Source organism: Balearica regulorum, chromosome 2 (assembly GCF_011004875.1).
Source record: "Balearica regulorum gibbericeps isolate bBalReg1 chromosome 2, bBalReg1.pri, whole genome shotgun sequence".
NCBI classification, from domain to species: domain Eukaryota; kingdom Metazoa; phylum Chordata; class Aves; order Gruiformes; family Gruidae; genus Balearica; species Balearica regulorum.
In genome coordinates this window covers 31,498,919-31,515,229 of record NC_046185.1, presented here as the reverse complement: position 1 = coordinate 31,515,229, position 16,311 = coordinate 31,498,919, and the positions used below count along the sequence as shown (strand labels likewise).

The 16,311-nt window shown below is 41.1% G+C and overlaps 1 protein-coding gene across 1 annotated transcript; it reads right to left on the bottom strand.

Moving 5' to 3' along the window:
• Nucleotides 1-4,082: 4,082 nt before the first annotated feature.
• Nucleotides 4,083-16,223, bottom strand: ZFAND1 (zinc finger AN1-type containing 1). Its single transcript, XM_075743817.1, has 8 exons — nt 16,081-16,223; nt 14,861-14,903; nt 14,109-14,148; nt 13,618-13,745; nt 13,441-13,532; nt 12,481-12,605; nt 4,746-4,901; nt 4,083-4,598 (listed from the first exon to the last, which is right to left on the bottom strand). The coding sequence occupies exons 1-8, from the start codon at nt 16,133-16,135 to the stop codon at nt 4,428-4,430; spliced, it is 810 nt and encodes a 269-aa protein (XP_075599932.1). The 5' UTR covers nt 16,136-16,223; the 3' UTR covers nt 4,083-4,427.
• Between the last annotated feature and the right edge of the window lie 88 nt (nt 16,224-16,311).

Below are 16,311 nucleotides of genomic sequence, written 5' to 3'. Positions count from 1 at the left end.
AACTGATGAAAATAAAAGTATGAGAGATTACTGCCTAGTTTCTTAGTGTGATGTATTATTTCTTGTTTGCTACAGCATTGCCCAGCTGATCTAACAGGTCACATATCCGAGCAAAATTGAGCTCTTGGTGTCAATAACCCTTTCCAAACTGTGTTACATATATCACAAATATATGCCAGGCAATTTTGTAGCAGTATGTGAACTAGAACAAGGCCAGGATCTGTTTGCAAAACGTTGACCTTGTGCATTCTCTAAAATTACTATACACATATAACAACCAAAGAGCTTGATATTCGTCTATTTTAATAATTCAGCTGCAAGTACTGTTTATTATAAAACAGTATAATAAACTGTTTCTTTTAATTAATAATTTCTTTTGACAAATTCCTCCTCAGTTAAATAACTTTGCATACATTTTCTTTGCATCTACTAGAAGTGAGTTTAACATTTTGTTTATTAAAGTGAAACAGTTCAGCAACTTCTAAACACAAGCCTGTAAAATTAACAATGGTTTCAAATATCAAATGGCTTCTCCAAAGTGTGAGGTGGTGGTTTGTTTCCAAATCCAGTTGTTTAACTTTCCCTATGAAAATGTGGTAAGGTAATAAACTTTAGAAAAACAAAAAATTGTGTATTCTAAGTAAAAATATGTTAGTGTCTAAACAGCTAAAATATGAGCAATTCTAGCCTAGGCAAGATACTGGAGCTCTGGGAAAGTTTTTGCTTTTGTTCCTAGAGTCGATGGTTAGGACAGACTTTTCACCTCTCTTCAATTATTTATCTGTCAGACTAGCTAAATTTGGTTTTCCTTCTCAGTTCCTGAAAACTAACTGGAATGAGCTTCTACATACAATCCCAGACATATTCCTGGAATTAGATGAAAGTGAATGTGAAAACTTTTTGTAGTCTTATCAACTGTGACTTGCCATATTTGTACTGACATTTACAAGCTGCTAGCCCTTAGCAATAACTGATGATTGATGAAAGCAACCTTCCTGGTAAAACTTTCAAGATCTCCCCAAAGATTTACTTCCTGCATCCCACGCCTATCTTCTCCCTGTCCACAACAAATATTTTAATTATTTTGGCTGCTATTATTTTAAGGCAGAAAAATCAGGGGCAGAAGGAAGGGGGTAAGTAGAGAGAGATTTTCTGTGGAAAAAAAAATGAGGCTGTTCTGTAGCAGCGTTTTCCACTTGCTTCAGTAACAACAGCAAGGGGAGTGAGTTCAGTTTGGGGCTCTTCCCAACTCACTTGTCCCACAACGATGACTGGCCTCTTACTGCGTATTCTGTACCACAGCAGCCTAAGATGCAAAGAAAAGCGAATAGAGAATTGCAGAGGAAAGGAAGGAAAAGAAATAGCAAGGGAAAAGGAAACTGTTCCTCTTGCACTGGAAAGGGAGATGACAAACAGCTGGAGAGATAGGTGGGGGAAGTGGAGAAGTGCACATGTACTTCCTGCTACCAGGAAACAAAGACTTCCACAATATTCAGCTGCTGAAGACCCCTTCCTTCATGGAAACCAGAAGCACCCTCCTTTTTGTGACACTCACACCACATCAGTAAAATAATTTATCAATACCTAAGATATATTAAAACTACAGTAAAGAGTACTGTAAAGCAAAATAAGAACAATTAGTGACACAATTCGTGAGATGTTTTTGGTTTTTATGCAAGTCTGATCAATATATAATAATCCTACAGATATTCCTAAGTTGTTATAAAGGTATACTACTTAGCAGTACCAAAGCCATGATACTTTACAGCCACTGGAACGAGCCCACATTACTCTTCTGCCAATGGGGAAAGATGCCAGGCAGAATCCTCTTACATTGTGATTTTTTTGTTGTTGTTGTTGCAGCTGTGCCTAGAACAGGTATGTCATGCATGGCTACCTGTTTGTTTTCAAACCGGTCCAAACGAACCAGAACCTAGCATTATAGCGAGTGGACAGTGGTTCCCTTTAGGCAACCACATACTAGAGAAAAACCTGGACAGTTTTTCTCAGTGAACACGGTAACTGCATGAGCCAAAACACCAAATCCAGATTTGTGCCCCTGAAATGAATCATATGGACATTTTTGAACAATGTAGACATTCAGTCTCCCTGTGGCCATTACACCTCAGGCCATTACTGCGTACATTCAGCCACCGTGCATGTACAAGCTGGAACATCCTTGTGAACATGAGAACAGCACACGAAGATAGTTGCCTGAAAGGAAACGCCCCATGTCTGAAACAGACAGAGAGCTCTTTTCAAATCTGTTGAAAGATGAGTCACACTAACTTAGCAGCGAGTCAGGCTGTGGGAGACAGATTTCTCCCCTTCTGTCTGAATACTGTGCCCTAATCACGAGCCATGAGGTCATTTCAGTAGCAACGGATCACACCTTACGTGCTGCAGCTGAAAGTCTTGCTAGCCTATTTAGTATCCAATGAATAGGTTTGCCTCAGTGATTCACTCACACTGCACAGCTCCACAGAGCGGTAGAAACACGCTACAGCTTTGCAAATGGGCTTGGGTTTATGCTTCCCACCACTCTGTTTACACCCACTCATGCGTTGTCCCTTCTGTCATTGCGGGATTGCGTTTCCAGCTCCTCCCAGCTGGAGATCATTGGCTGTATAATTGGAAACAGATTAAAGCAAATGTCTACTCCTCTAGCTTAAACAGAGACAGGCTCAAGGCCCCTGCAGAATGAGTTGAGGTTGTAACAGGTCTGTTCAAGAAAGATGAACCAGGGCTTCTTGGTTATACATCAGAACTTACAGTTACGAAAGTGCTGGCCCTGATATTTGTGTGCAACATTACATGTTTTTATGTTTCAGTAACTCAAACCAGCTGTGATAAAAATAATCTTGTGGTTCTTCCTTGCTATGTTGGCTTTGAATTTACAATCCAGCTTTGAAGTCCACCAAAAGAGGTCCAAACACTGGGGTACATCAACTATTGTGTCCTGGTTTCAGCTGAGATGGAGTTAATTTTCTTCATAGTAGCCAGTATGGGGCTGTGTTTTGGATTTGTGCTGAAAACAGTGTTGGTAACACAGGGATGTTTTCGTTACTGCTGAGCAGTGCTTGCACAGAGCCAAGGCCTTTTCTGCTTCTCACACCACCCCACCAGCGAGGAGGCTGGGGATGCACAATGAGTTGGGAGGGGACACAGCTGGGACATCTGACTTCAACTGACCAAAGGGATATTGCATACCATATGACATCATGCTCAGTTTATAAGGGGGTTGGGGAAGAGGAAGGGTGGGGCATCATCATCTGGAGTGATGGCGTTTGTTCCCAAGTCACTGTTATGCTTTCCTGGAGATGGCTGAACACCTGCCTGCCCATGGGAAGTGGTGAATGAATTCCTTGTTTTGCTTTGCTTGTGCACACAGCTTTTGCTTTAGCTATTAAACTGTCTTTATCTCAACCCACGAGTTTTCTCACTTTCATTCTTCCAATTCCCTCATCCTGTTGGGGGGGGGGAGTGAGCGAGCAGCTGCGTGGTGCTCAGTTGCCGGCTGGGGTAAAACCACGATATACTGATACTCTGAAAAATCTTCACCAAACAATTTCAAGACTGACAATTCAGAAAGCAATTAATTCTATAGGTCATGCTTATGGACCCAGAGGTGTAACTTCTTTATGTACAATCACTGTGAACAACTGCTTCAAAACTTAGTAAGTCCATCTTGCAGACTGCTGCAGAGGAAACAAGACAGATTTACCTAACGTTGGAAATGCCAGGATGAAAATGCAAGCTGTTGAATGCTATGCTTCTAGTCAACTCTATTTCTTCCTCTCTTACCGTATTTCTTCCTCTTTTATGCAAGAATAAGAAAAAGGATAATTTCAAGTTCTTTTTTTATCCCCCACCTAATCACACAATGGTGCTGAGATTTACAAATGCAAGATGGACATCTGTGTGAATTTACTTTTGCTTCAGAAAGCTTTCCTTCAAAAGAAAATGTGGACCTGGGGCATGGACAGTGCTGGATTCCAAACCCAATGAAATCTGTTCTTGTAGAAAAGATGCTGCAATAGTGTAGTGTGTTTCTTTCCTTCAAAGAACTGATACACTGCAAGTTTACATTTTCATTATTTATTGGTTTTAATATATACTTTTCCCATCATTTACACAAAAATAAATATAAAATTTAAGAAAACATTATTGACATTATACAGCTAAATAAAGCAAGAATTTATTCTAGAAAATTAATATCTGTAATATTAGTTATTATAATAATTAATTTTCCTTTCAGGACATAGTTCTTCTGTCAGTCAAGCAATTGAGAAATTGAGGGGAACTGTGTTTTTACAACTGAGGACAGATTCTGGCATACCAGTGATTTTAAAATCTGGACTTGGTTTGAATACCACACTTGTAAAAAAAATCTTTGCTTTTTTTTCTCATTTGTGATAATTTACTGATTAACTAAAGTACGACTCTGTATCTTCTATAGATAGAACATCATTATCAAGATACTCCAAAATTATATTTCCACCATTGTACAATGGGTAGTCTTTATCAGATAGCCATGTTTCCAACGTGTGCTCAAACGGCAAGGCTTCTCCAGAGGCAGTATGGCACAATCTCAATTTCTGTAAGACAAACAGCACAGAAATTAACATCCAGATTTGCCTATGTGAGATGCAAGAAGTGGGGTGGGGGAGAGACAAAAGGGTAGAAAACAAAACAACATCAAAACCCAACCACCTGGAAAATGTTTGTTATTGTTACTGATTTACCTGGGATGTTGATTTGTTGTTGTCATTTTTAAGGCTTGCTAAGGAAGCTGCAAAATCTACTACTTTGCCAATACTCCACTTACTGCAAAAGAACATGGGCTTGCTTTTCTCTTTGTTCCCCTTTGGTAAAAATACTTGAAAGTAAATTCTTTCTGTCTAGAAAAACATGAAAAAATAAAAATTATTCACAGAAGAGACACATAATTGCAGTCATACGCATCTGATAGTTTTTCAGTAAATAACTTAAACTTCAACCCAAAAATTACCAACTGAAACTTGTTCTATTCCATAAGGCCCCATTTTGCTGCAGAATATAAATGACTGAGACCATCAAGTCCAATCCCCTCCAGCTGCAGGCACATATATAATGGACAGTAGATTCAGAAAGGCGGAGAGAACATCTTTCACCACACAGCTAGACTGTTATATATAGACAGACACAAAAAGGTGTCTGCCCTGGGTTTACTAGACAATAATGACTGCTCTGGGGAGAAAAAGGTGAGTTCAAATAAGCAGTGTTGGCTTTTGGCAGCAGTATCACGTCAAATTGGAATGCAAAGGCGGTTAAAACTGAACAATTCACTGTACTAGAAATGCCTGCTTCACAAACTAACATTCCGGTCACAGCCAGCTAATCCTTTATCCTGTTTTTCCTCCTTTTATGTACTACATGCTCTTTCAAGATCTACTAGAGTGAAACATTTGTTTAAGAAATGTCAAGAGTAACCTATGAGGGAGAGATTTTGAACAGGACTGGGACAATCCCTTCTTCAGGTTTTTTCTTCTTGGCATTCAACAGAAGACACAGAGCAAGCATGACTGGTATATTCATCAGTTAAGACTACTTGTGCTGGAGTCCAAGCCAGACACTATCAAACAAGACAGAAGTCTTCTTTTTAAAGGATTTACTTATGTGTTCCCTAAAATAATAAGGAACTACCCTTCCCCCAGCTATGTTCATAAAACTGAGTCTGAATTTCAACCTGTGCATTTTCCTCAAAACTTGAGTGCTCTCCACACACAACAAAATCTTTAACATCGAGGAATATTACAAACAGGCAAGGCACGCAGGACCTGAATATTGCTAAAACATAAATGACCACAATGTGTAAAACAGCTAACACAACGGCCATCCTGTTATGGACACATGCTAACATCGCCGAACTGCTATCAGAGCTCTGGCACCTTCCTACAGTTGCTCCTCCAGTTTTAAGGATGATGAGACAGTCTCCCATAGTTCCCTGGAACTTAATGCACAAACCAGCTCATTCTACTGTTGCATTCCTAACTATGGGATATGCCTCCTGGAATTTCTGTGCCATATCCAAGAAAATACTGGTCAGTCAGGGACACAATAACTAACACTATTTTGCAGCATGGCCCTCCTGTTTTGAGCTGGGCAGTCTCAAGAAGGGTAGCTTATAGCAGGTCTGATACCAAAAGCAACCATCTGCAGAAAGCTAATCTGCACAAAGGGGCCAGAGAAAAGACATTTGTAAGACAACCTGATCTTCCTTATGATAGAATAAGAAAGGTCAGGAAGCACCTCTGGTGTCACATGGTCCAAAACCATGCTCAAAGCAGGGGGCACTTTAAAGCTGGACCTAACTATAAAGGTAGATGAGGTTGCTCCAAGTCAGATTCAATCAAGTTTTGAACATCCCAAAGATGTAAATTCCCCAAATTTTCAGAGCAGCTTGTTCCAAAGTCTGACCACCCTCACTGTGATTTTTTTCTTCCTATTATCTAATTGGAATTTCACATGTTGCAGCTTGTGCCCATTTCCCCCTGTCCTTTTGCTGTGCACCTCCAAGAAAAACGTGTCAATCTTCTCTACATAGTGATGAGAGAGCTAATGTGCCTAAGACGCATTCCAGAAACTTCTTATTCAAAAAATCTGTCATCAAACTGGAACAAGCTGGGCAGAAGGTGACTAGAAGGAGTCTAGGAAACAATTTAAATAGAGAGTTGCTGAAAGTTAACAGGCTTAATTTATCAGTGTTAGAATTAACACTATTCTAGATGATTAAACAATATCCAAATGAGAAAATGAATAGTAAGAGAAATTAGCATACAGTAATTTGTGCTACACTTTTTAGAGCTTAATGTCTTTAGAATTAGGAAGTAACTTCTAAAATTTTCTTATATATATATTGAGGGTGGATTTTTTAAATTGTGTTCCATAATATTTGAAATTAATTACTTTCCCTTCAGCACATATTTATTAAACTGGTACTATCTGTGAAGAATGCTACAAGCAAGTCTTTGTATTATGACTTCTGCCTCAGCAGAGTTATCTAATTTCTAAGCATGACAAAGTATAAAAAAAGAAATTCATAACAGGACTCAGTAATGGAATAGCTGTAGTTTTAAAAACAATAATTAAATGTACTCTACTAAGATAAGACGTAACAATAAGACTATGACATAGAGTGTTTTCAGTTATTATAAAATCAATATAACAGGCCTAAACTTAATATGCTCCAACATAATAATGTGGTGAAAAGTAATTTAAATACAGTTCTTTTAAGAGAATTCATAAGTACAGATGTGAAACCTGAGATGAAAGAATCCTGGTGTTTCTAAACCCAACATAATCCTGATATGTGGAAAAGACTTGAACACCAGGTTTGACTGGCCACAGTAGTGAAAAAGAATAAGGAATCTGTGAAATGTTTCAAGAATCAAATAAATTAAAGGCTGAAAGAAACATAAAGCAACTGTCAAAACCCTTTTTCCAACCCAAAGGCAGGAACAACTGACCTCAGGCCCTTCCTATCTCATCCAGAAATGTAATAAAAGTCTATTAAATCTGAGTAGCAGAAAAAAGCTTTGCAGAACACAAATCTCAGTTTTGTATGAGGCAGGTTCAATCTGACCGGTACAGAGTTGTGCAAACTGTGTCCTGTCTGTGTCAGAAGCCTCTGGGAACCCAGCACGAAGAGCATACCTTTGAGATGGGTTTGCCATGTGTGACCAGTGCCCCCTGGCCCTTCTTCTCCCCTTTGCTATCAGCCTCAAGGCTGCTGGGCACCACGCTGACTCCTCCCCTCCTTACTGGCCTTGAAGGTCCCAGGCATCCAGGCAACCTGGTAGTGATGAAGCCGTCACAGAACAGGGAAGCCTACCAGCACACAGAGCACCGTCCATAAAATCAAGCACGTACAAGCCCTAAGTGGGACTTGGAGCAGAACTGCTGATGGACTGCAAAACCTGTGAGCCCCAGTGGCCAGGGATGCCTCCTCCCAGGACCAAGTGAGTGACTCGTACTCTTTTACATGTTCCGAGTCTAGATGATGACTAGGATATTGGTAGTGTAATATATAAGCCAAGTGTTAAGTTTTCATCTGATCTGCAGAGGATTCAGGTGACTAGGAACCACAAGGTAAGCTGTGCTATAAAATTCTGTGCTTTGCTACTTATAAAATTGGGCTACACTGATTCTGATTATAAAAATCTTGTGCTGCTCTGATTATAAAATTCTATGCTATGCTGATCATCAATGTCTGTTTAAAATAATAAAGCTTTAATTGTAACTACAACTTAGTGCCGTCATCATTCTGCCAAGGATCCCAAAAGAACCTGTCTGTTCCCATAGTGTCGAGTGACAGAATAAATTGGCCAAGTTGGCAGAATCCTTGGGTCAGATTGATGACTGATTTCCCCAATAAATGGGACTCCTGGAGAAAGGGGTTTACAGAAAACAGATAACAAGATCCCAAGTGGAACAAGAAGTGGTTAGAGGCACTAAGCCGTAATCCAAAAGCCGTATGGAATGAGTTTAATAAGTGGAAGGATATGTGGAAAGTGAAGAAGGACAGACAGAAGGAAGGAATGTGCCGGCTATTAGCCACAGTATGGAAAATTGAGAATGAACAAGTTGAAAGGTTAGAAGATGAAATTATAAAAGTGAAAGGTGAATTGTCAGCCAAGGATTACAATTAGCATAACCAAATTAAAGGCTGATAGTAAGTCTGGAAAAAGAGCATCTCTTGAAAAACAGTTAGTGCCACAAGTTATAGAAAAAACAAGAAATATCATAAAAAACTGTTAAAAGGTAGTGATATAGACCCTGTAAAGGTCTGCGTAGATACATATGACAGTGCCTGGGCTGGAGATATTTGGGACAGCCCAGATCAATCTGGTGAGGAAGTAATTGATTCTGTACCAATACAAACCCTGACACAAGAAATCACTAGTGATGACCCACAGGGGAACAATCCGCAGAGAAGGGATACTACTAACATTTGAGATTTTAATATGGATTATTTGTGAAAAATTCAGGCAACACACCAAAACCGACCTGGGCAGACAATAGTTAAATGGTTATGCCACCTCTAGCATGATGAAGCAGCCAGAGTATCTCTGTTTGCAGGAGAGGCAAAAGACTTAGATTTAGGTCCTGGAATATTTCTCACCTTCAGAGGGAATCCTGGTTGAACCTTCTGGACCTTAGCTATTCAGTGGGCAAGAGGGGTCCATTATCAAGACTGGAGCAAGGAACCTACAATTCCTTGGCAGGGTCCAGATGAATTGCAGGAAGCATAATTACAAGTGGCTATTATAACCTTATTACATTGAGCTGAAGCCCCAGGTGAGAAACCTATCCTTGGGACATTCCTGCTACGTCCTCTGATTTGAGGTCTAATGGGAAAGGAGCTGTATGGTCAGAGAAATTTATCTTTATGCAAATATGCCAGGGTTTACCTGCAGAAATCCCTTTTTCACAAGTGCTCTGCAAATGCAAGAACTAAGCCCTGACCCTCCCATATGACAGGAGCAGTGCCAGGTTCTAACTCCCTCATTCTCACCTGGAGGTCAAACAAGTGCTCCACAGAGCCATCAGCCAACTTAAATAAACAATATAATACCATCTGGAGACTTCCTAATCAACCTGAAAGTGCATGATCCGAGTGAAACAAGTGGTGGCGTGCCTGCATAAATCAGGGGTACACTGGTGACTTGCTCCACGGTTTGCCTATTGAAAAAACTACGCTTGCTAGCGAAGGAAGGGGAAAAGGAGGAAAAGCTATCCACATCTCTACCTAGTGCTCCTCCCATAGATGGAAAGCCCTTTAAACCACAAAAATATCCTGACTTATCTCGTATCAGAGAGCAGCATCAGGGACACAAGACAAGGGGCTTGGACTGGTAGAGGTACAAATGGCACTACCCTCCACCACTTGAGGACCAAGTCCCACTTTTTGAGGCATAGCAAACAAGAAATTAAAGACTGATTTCCTCATAGATACCAAAGCACAACTATTAATGAATAAAGCAGAATCATGTCCTGAAGCTATCCCTCTGAGACATCCGAAAATATTAGTAACTGGAGTAAATGGAGCAGTGGTTCAATTGTTAAGGTAAAATTGGAATTTCCCCTGACCCCTGAAAATAGCAAATGCAACTAGGAAACCTAAATATACTTGGTATGGGTATTCTGTGAGCTGGATACAGGGCAACACTAACTGGGCTACTGAAACAACTGATGAAGAAACAGGGCCCCATCGAGGAGGTCACCTTTTTAGGGACATTTTTGTAGGAAATAAGTCCCCTGGTCCACTTGGCAAATTGATTATATTGGACCTCTCCCTCGAACACCTAAGGGGTGGCATTATATCCTTACTGGAGTTGAAATAATATCAGGCTTAAGGAAAGCTTTTGCTTGCCGTAAAGCTGATGCTCTTACTACTGTGGCAGGATTGAATCAACGGTTTGCTGACACTCCAATGCCCTCTGCTGTGCAGTCTGACAATGGCAGTCATTTAAAGAAAAAAAATAATTCCAGGAATGGTGTGAACATCAGGGAGTTGCCAGAGTGTTCCACCTGTCCTACAGACCTCAAAGTAATGGCACAGTTGAAATGTGGAATGCTCTACTAAAATGAGCTCTAGGGTAAAGTTTATATACAGGAAAATGGGGTAAAGCCCTACCTAAAGCTGTTCAATGCTTAAACAACTGGCAAACACCCACCAGATGCCCGATGGAACAAGGTCATTTTCCTGCTCTCCAAACAATAAAACATCTAAAACCCTCATTGTCAGCCTGACGTTTTTCTCAGGGTGACACTGTTCTTATTAACTACCCTTTGATGGTGTCCTGGTTTCGGCTGGGATAGAGTTAATTTTCTTCTTAGCAGCTGATTAGTGCTGTGTTTGGATTTAGGATGAGAATAATGTTGATAACACACTGATGTTTTTAGTTATTGCCAAGCAGTCAAGGAATTTTCAGCCTGTCATACTGCCCTGCCAATGAGAAGGTGGGGGGGCACCCAAGAAGCTGGGAGGGGGACAGCCAGGACAGCTGACCCCAACTGACCAATGAGATATTATATACCATATGACATCATGTTCCGTACATAATTGTGGGGTGGGCCTGGAGGTGGGTCCGCTCGGGGTCTTGCGGAGCATTGACTTCAGGTGGTGAGAAATTGTGCTGCTTATCACTTGTTTTGTATATTCTATTATTATTATTTTCCTTTTTTGTCTTTATCTCAACCCGTGAGGTTTTGTTTTGGTTTTTTTTCTTTTTCCATTTTCAATTCTCTCCTCCATCCCACTGGGAGCAGGGGGAGTGAGCGAATGGCTGTGTGGTTGTTTTAGCTGCCTGCTGAGTTAAACCACGACAGATGGTTAAAATATCTGTGAGTTTACTAACTCCCAGAGAAAAGGGCATATGGAAAACTGTTTCTAAATGGGGACTCCCTTTAACTTTAATAGAGGCTTGGATGATTCCCAAGATCGAGTAATTTCTTATTGCTTCAGGTAAACTATACTTGAATGGATATACCTGAACAAACCTGCAGCATGGCCGAGGAATCATCACTTTATCTTCATGGAAACCTCAGCTGTAAAAAGATGCTCACAACGCCCACTGTATTGTACTTACCCTTATTTGTACCCTCTTCCTCCCTATTTCAAGAATGGGATGATAATTGTATCATTCAGTTCATGAACATAATTTCTCAAATGGGTAATGAATCAAACTGTTGGTATTGTTTACACCACCCTCAGTCTTCAGATGCCAATTCTGGGTGGGTAGCTGACCCTGTTCCTGAAACATCTTGGTACCAACCTAAGTTGGCATGCTCACTCCCCAACCCTCCAAATTATCAAACTCAACCTTTTAAGGCATGTTCTTATGATAAGGCCCCGTGGTACATTGCAATGCCCCAACGTACAAATTCAGCCTGGGTGGGAAAAACATGCAGTTGTGATTATACCCTGCTCTACAATCGGGCACAAACTCAGTTTCAGCTGATACACTATAATAGAACCAGAGTTTGTAATGAATCCAACTTAAGAACCACGTAGATCATAGAATGGTTTGGGTTGGAAGGGACCTCAAAGATCATCTAGTTCCAACTCCCCTGCCATGAGCAGGGACACCCTCCACTAGACCAGGTTGCCCAAAGCCCCATCCAACCTGGCCTTGAACACTTCCAGGGAGGGGGCATCCACAACCTCTCTGGGCAACCTGTGCCAATGCCTCACTGGAAATAAAGGAAATAAAGGAATTTGACCTGACTGCTCCAAACTCTACACAGGTGCCTTATAACAGACATAAAACTAGTGAGATTGTTTTTGGGTACCAGGCTGAGATAGATGCATAAATGATTGTGGGCTTGAAGAATTAAATCCAAAACCAAACTGAGGGAACTAGATGAAGAACAAGAAATTTAGAAAACTTTCCATTTCCTTTGAAAATTCAATTATTGAAAACAAACATGACTGACCTGAGGCAAGGACTTGTCCCCACATGCGTGCATTTTCAGTTTCATTAATGCCACTTTTGCTGCTGTCTCACTGTTTTTCACTCCTTTACGTTTTTTGCTCTTTGCTTCCTCATTTTTTTTAGAATCTGAGAACAATATTATTATTAATAATATTATTATTACTGTAAGTGTGCTGATTCAGACCGTCTCCTGAACATATCTTGGAATTAGCCTATTGGGCCTCATTATATCTCCAAGGTTCCCATCCCTTTCATGTCCCTTTCACGTCCTCCCGAGGCTGTGATATCAGGTACTGCTATTCAAGAATATTTGGAATTGTTACAGTTCTTGCAGAACTCATTTACACTGAGAAACAGGCAAACACTATCACGAGGTAAACACAGGTTGCAAAAGCCAAATACATACAAATTCCTGAGTTTCTATACCTGTGGCCATCACAGCATTCGTATGGCAACAGTTTCAGGTCCTCCTTTCTACATAGAACCCCACTGTCCAGTTAGGCAGTGCTGTTTGTTTCTCCTTCCTGTCCTAGAGCTTCTTTAAAAGCTGCAAAGCATTACATTGTAGATTCCCCTTTATTTGCCATCTGGGTTGTATAGGTATAATCCCAGCAGACTGGTATGCGCACCCAATACAATACAATTGCATTATTTGCACATGAACTAATATGCAAATAATAATGCTTAGGTATAATTCCTTACATTATAGTACTTGTAAAATGAGAACAAGACAATAATTTTGAAAGAAACCTGAGCCCTATTTAATCTTGAAAGATTCTCTTTATAGACATATGCTTCTGCTGTCTTGTCATCTAGACTGAGACATGTGAGTTTAGGGCTATTTAAACAAGCAACCCTCATCCTTTCTTCTTACTTGGTCAAACCTGAACCCTCAGAGGAGATCCCAAGCTCTAATAACCTTCTGAAGAAAACTATAGAATATACATCCTGCTGTACTTGCCTATAATATGTTTAACTAGCTGCTGGGTGGCAGCCATTCGAGGTTTTGGTGTGTCCAGTTTCTCACATTCATGGTCTGATTGATGCCGGTGTCTGTAAACAACAGCGTAAAACTTTTATTACCTCTTCCATACACTAAAGAATGAGTATTTACGTTTAAACACTCTGTTCCACTCACCTTAGACAAAAATGTTTTTCACAGTAGGGACATAAAACTGGCAAAAGCTCCTTTCCGTTGCAGTCCTTGTATGAGCACGGGTAAGATCTGTGCTGATCTGGTTTCACAGAATTGTTTCTTATATTCACCTAGGCATTAGTACAAAATATTTTGTGTAAATAAACAAATATTACAGATACAAGTCACCACCCCAGCTTTCCAAAAGAACTGTGCTAGCTCTCCATTCTGTGGGCAAAACTAACCCAGTGATTCTCTCCTACTTTTGTGCTGGTTAAGTTTAGCTCAGAGTTAGAAAAAGAGCCATCATTCTATTCAAACTCAATTTACTTCTGACAGGCAGAAAAAGAGTAGGTTCATTTTTTTTAAGCTGGTCACATTCTCAGTTCAATAATTCATACTTATATACTACGTGTATATATCTAATCTGAAAATTAGGTAAGTGAAGTTGCACAGAATTTTGATTTTAAGGTAGCCGTGTATTATTAGATTACCTCAGAACACCCATGAGCATCCCGGCTCCTGTGCTGAAGGCTGTGTGGCAAAAGAAGAAAATATCACACTGTTATCAACATTTCAGGAAAAGAAAACTGCATGTGAAAACATTTACGTGTTTAAAGAGTTTTATCATGGGAACACTTCAATTAAATAATGAATCTTCTAAAAAAATGTACTAACCTATGTATTTCACATCTCAAATGGATTGATCATGTTCTGAGTATGTAAGCCATTAGCTCTTGGAACTTACACCCCAAGACCACAAAACATTTCAAGAGAATAAGGACATTAGCATGCTTAATAATTCAGCTCAAAGAAACTGGAGTTTGTCTTTTAATGTACTTTGAATCACATTTCACAACAGCAGAAATCCCATGAAGGCTTCTAACGTTAAAAGTGAAATCTGCCCTCAGCTTATCTGAGTTTACCTCAGCTGCCTTCTGCTAAACTGAAGTGTAAAGCAAAGTGCAGGCCCTGATTAGAGACCTTCTACAAGAAAAAATACCCAACTCCCTCCTCCCAAAAATCAGTACAAAACAGAGTCTAAACTAGATGCCTTTCGAAATATTCTACCTGTATTCTAGACATATTCCCACTGATTTCAAAACTCCACCATAGTCACTTGGGAAAAAGTGGCAAGTTCAGTGAAACAATTATTTTTTAACTAAATGTATCTGAATTGAGTCACATTTTATACAACATTCAGGTCTATATAACTGCCACACTGAGATCTTTTAGGAAAACTTACCAAAAGACACCTGAACAGCCGTCACATACAAAGGGGAGAAAATCTGAAACAAAGAGATTTAAGTTAGACAATGTGGTCATTGCTTTGCTAATAGTTTGTAGCTTAATTTTTACATGATTAACTTTTTCCTACCTATATCACAGGGTAGATATCTTTACAAGGACACTTAGCAACTGCATCTACACAGTACCTACAAGTGGCTTTTATAACACAGGTACGCTGTTAACTCCTCTAGTTAGTATTACTGGAAAACATATGAGTATTTATATACATTCCAGAAGTTGGAATTATGCTTTAAATTAAATTTTTTTTCAATATCATAGAATCATAGAATGGCTTGGGTTGGAAGGGCCCTCGATCACACTTTGAAACTAGAATGTTTAGCTAGCCATCGAACTTACCAGTTATGCTAAAAATTGAATTTATTGTGGAAATATTTAGAATTTAGAAAAAGAATACTGTTTACTGACTGCTGGAGCACTAGACAATTTATATTTTTATTACATGGATTGCCAACTGGAGGAGATGCTATCCCTTCCAAAAAGCCAGCATCTCCTCCACTTGACAGTCCTGATGAGCCCGCTCCTTCTTCTCTGTCCTTCATATCATACAAACTGTCCTCGTGTAATTTAAATTGCACATGCTTCCCAAGTCTCAGCAAACATCCCCCATCTACTACATCAATAATTACAGATAAAATCACTTCACTGGCTGCTGAACTCCCAGCAAATGCCACCTCCAGGCCATTACTTCATTTCTCCATCCTTCGGATTTGGTCTTAAGGGACCTCCATGCAACTGGACTACACAGCTCAAGTCAAGTCACAAAGATCTCAGTCACTTCATCCGTAAGATTTCGGCAGAAGCAGTTTTGCTACCTCATTCTGAAAGGTTACATTTTTATTAACATAGTTTCCTGGCATCAGCGAAGGCAAGCAAGGGTGAAGAACGGAAAAACAGGGTAGCAGCCGTTGGCAAAGCACAGGATTAACCCCCCAGTGACACAACGTAACGACAGGCCCGGCGATGAATCGCGCAGGCCTGCGGCAGCACTGCGGACGCCCCGAGAGGGAGGCACCACCTTCCGGCCCCCTCACTCGCCCCTACCGGCCCCGCCGCCGCGGCGCCCCACCCCGGGCTCCTCCCCCGGTCCGGCGTCCCCGCCTCCGCCCGCGGCGGCTCGCGGGAGGCCGGAGCTGTGTCAGGGCCTCCCCCCCTTACCGAGCCGGCGGCAGCCCGGCACCCCGCAGTGCCGGCCCAGCTCCAGCTCCGCCATCTTCCGCGCGCGGGTACCGCCGGGGGCGGGGCGGAGAAGCTGCTGAAACAGGGCGCGCGAGGGCTGCCGGGCCCACTGGAGGGTGCGCGGGGAGGGGCGGGGCTGCTATGCAGATGTGCCGGCGATCCCCGCCCCGGGGCGGGGCTGGCGGAGCGGTGGGCGGGGCCTGAGGGGCG

Bases quoted from the DNA above. Each gene is read 5' to 3' on its own strand.
- ZFAND1 (XM_075743817.1), bottom strand. From the start codon at position 16,135: ATGGCGGAGCTGGAGCTGGGCCGGCACTGCGGGGTGCCGGGCTGCCGC. The intron at 14,149-14,860 runs GTAAGTTTTCCT...TTTGCCACACAG, and splicing joins GGCTGTTCAGGTGTCTTTTG to CCTTCAGCACAGGAGCCGGG. The intron at 4,599-4,745 runs GTAAATCAGTAA...TTTGTCTTACAG, and splicing joins ACAACAAATCAACATCCCAG to AAATTGAGATTGTGCCATAC.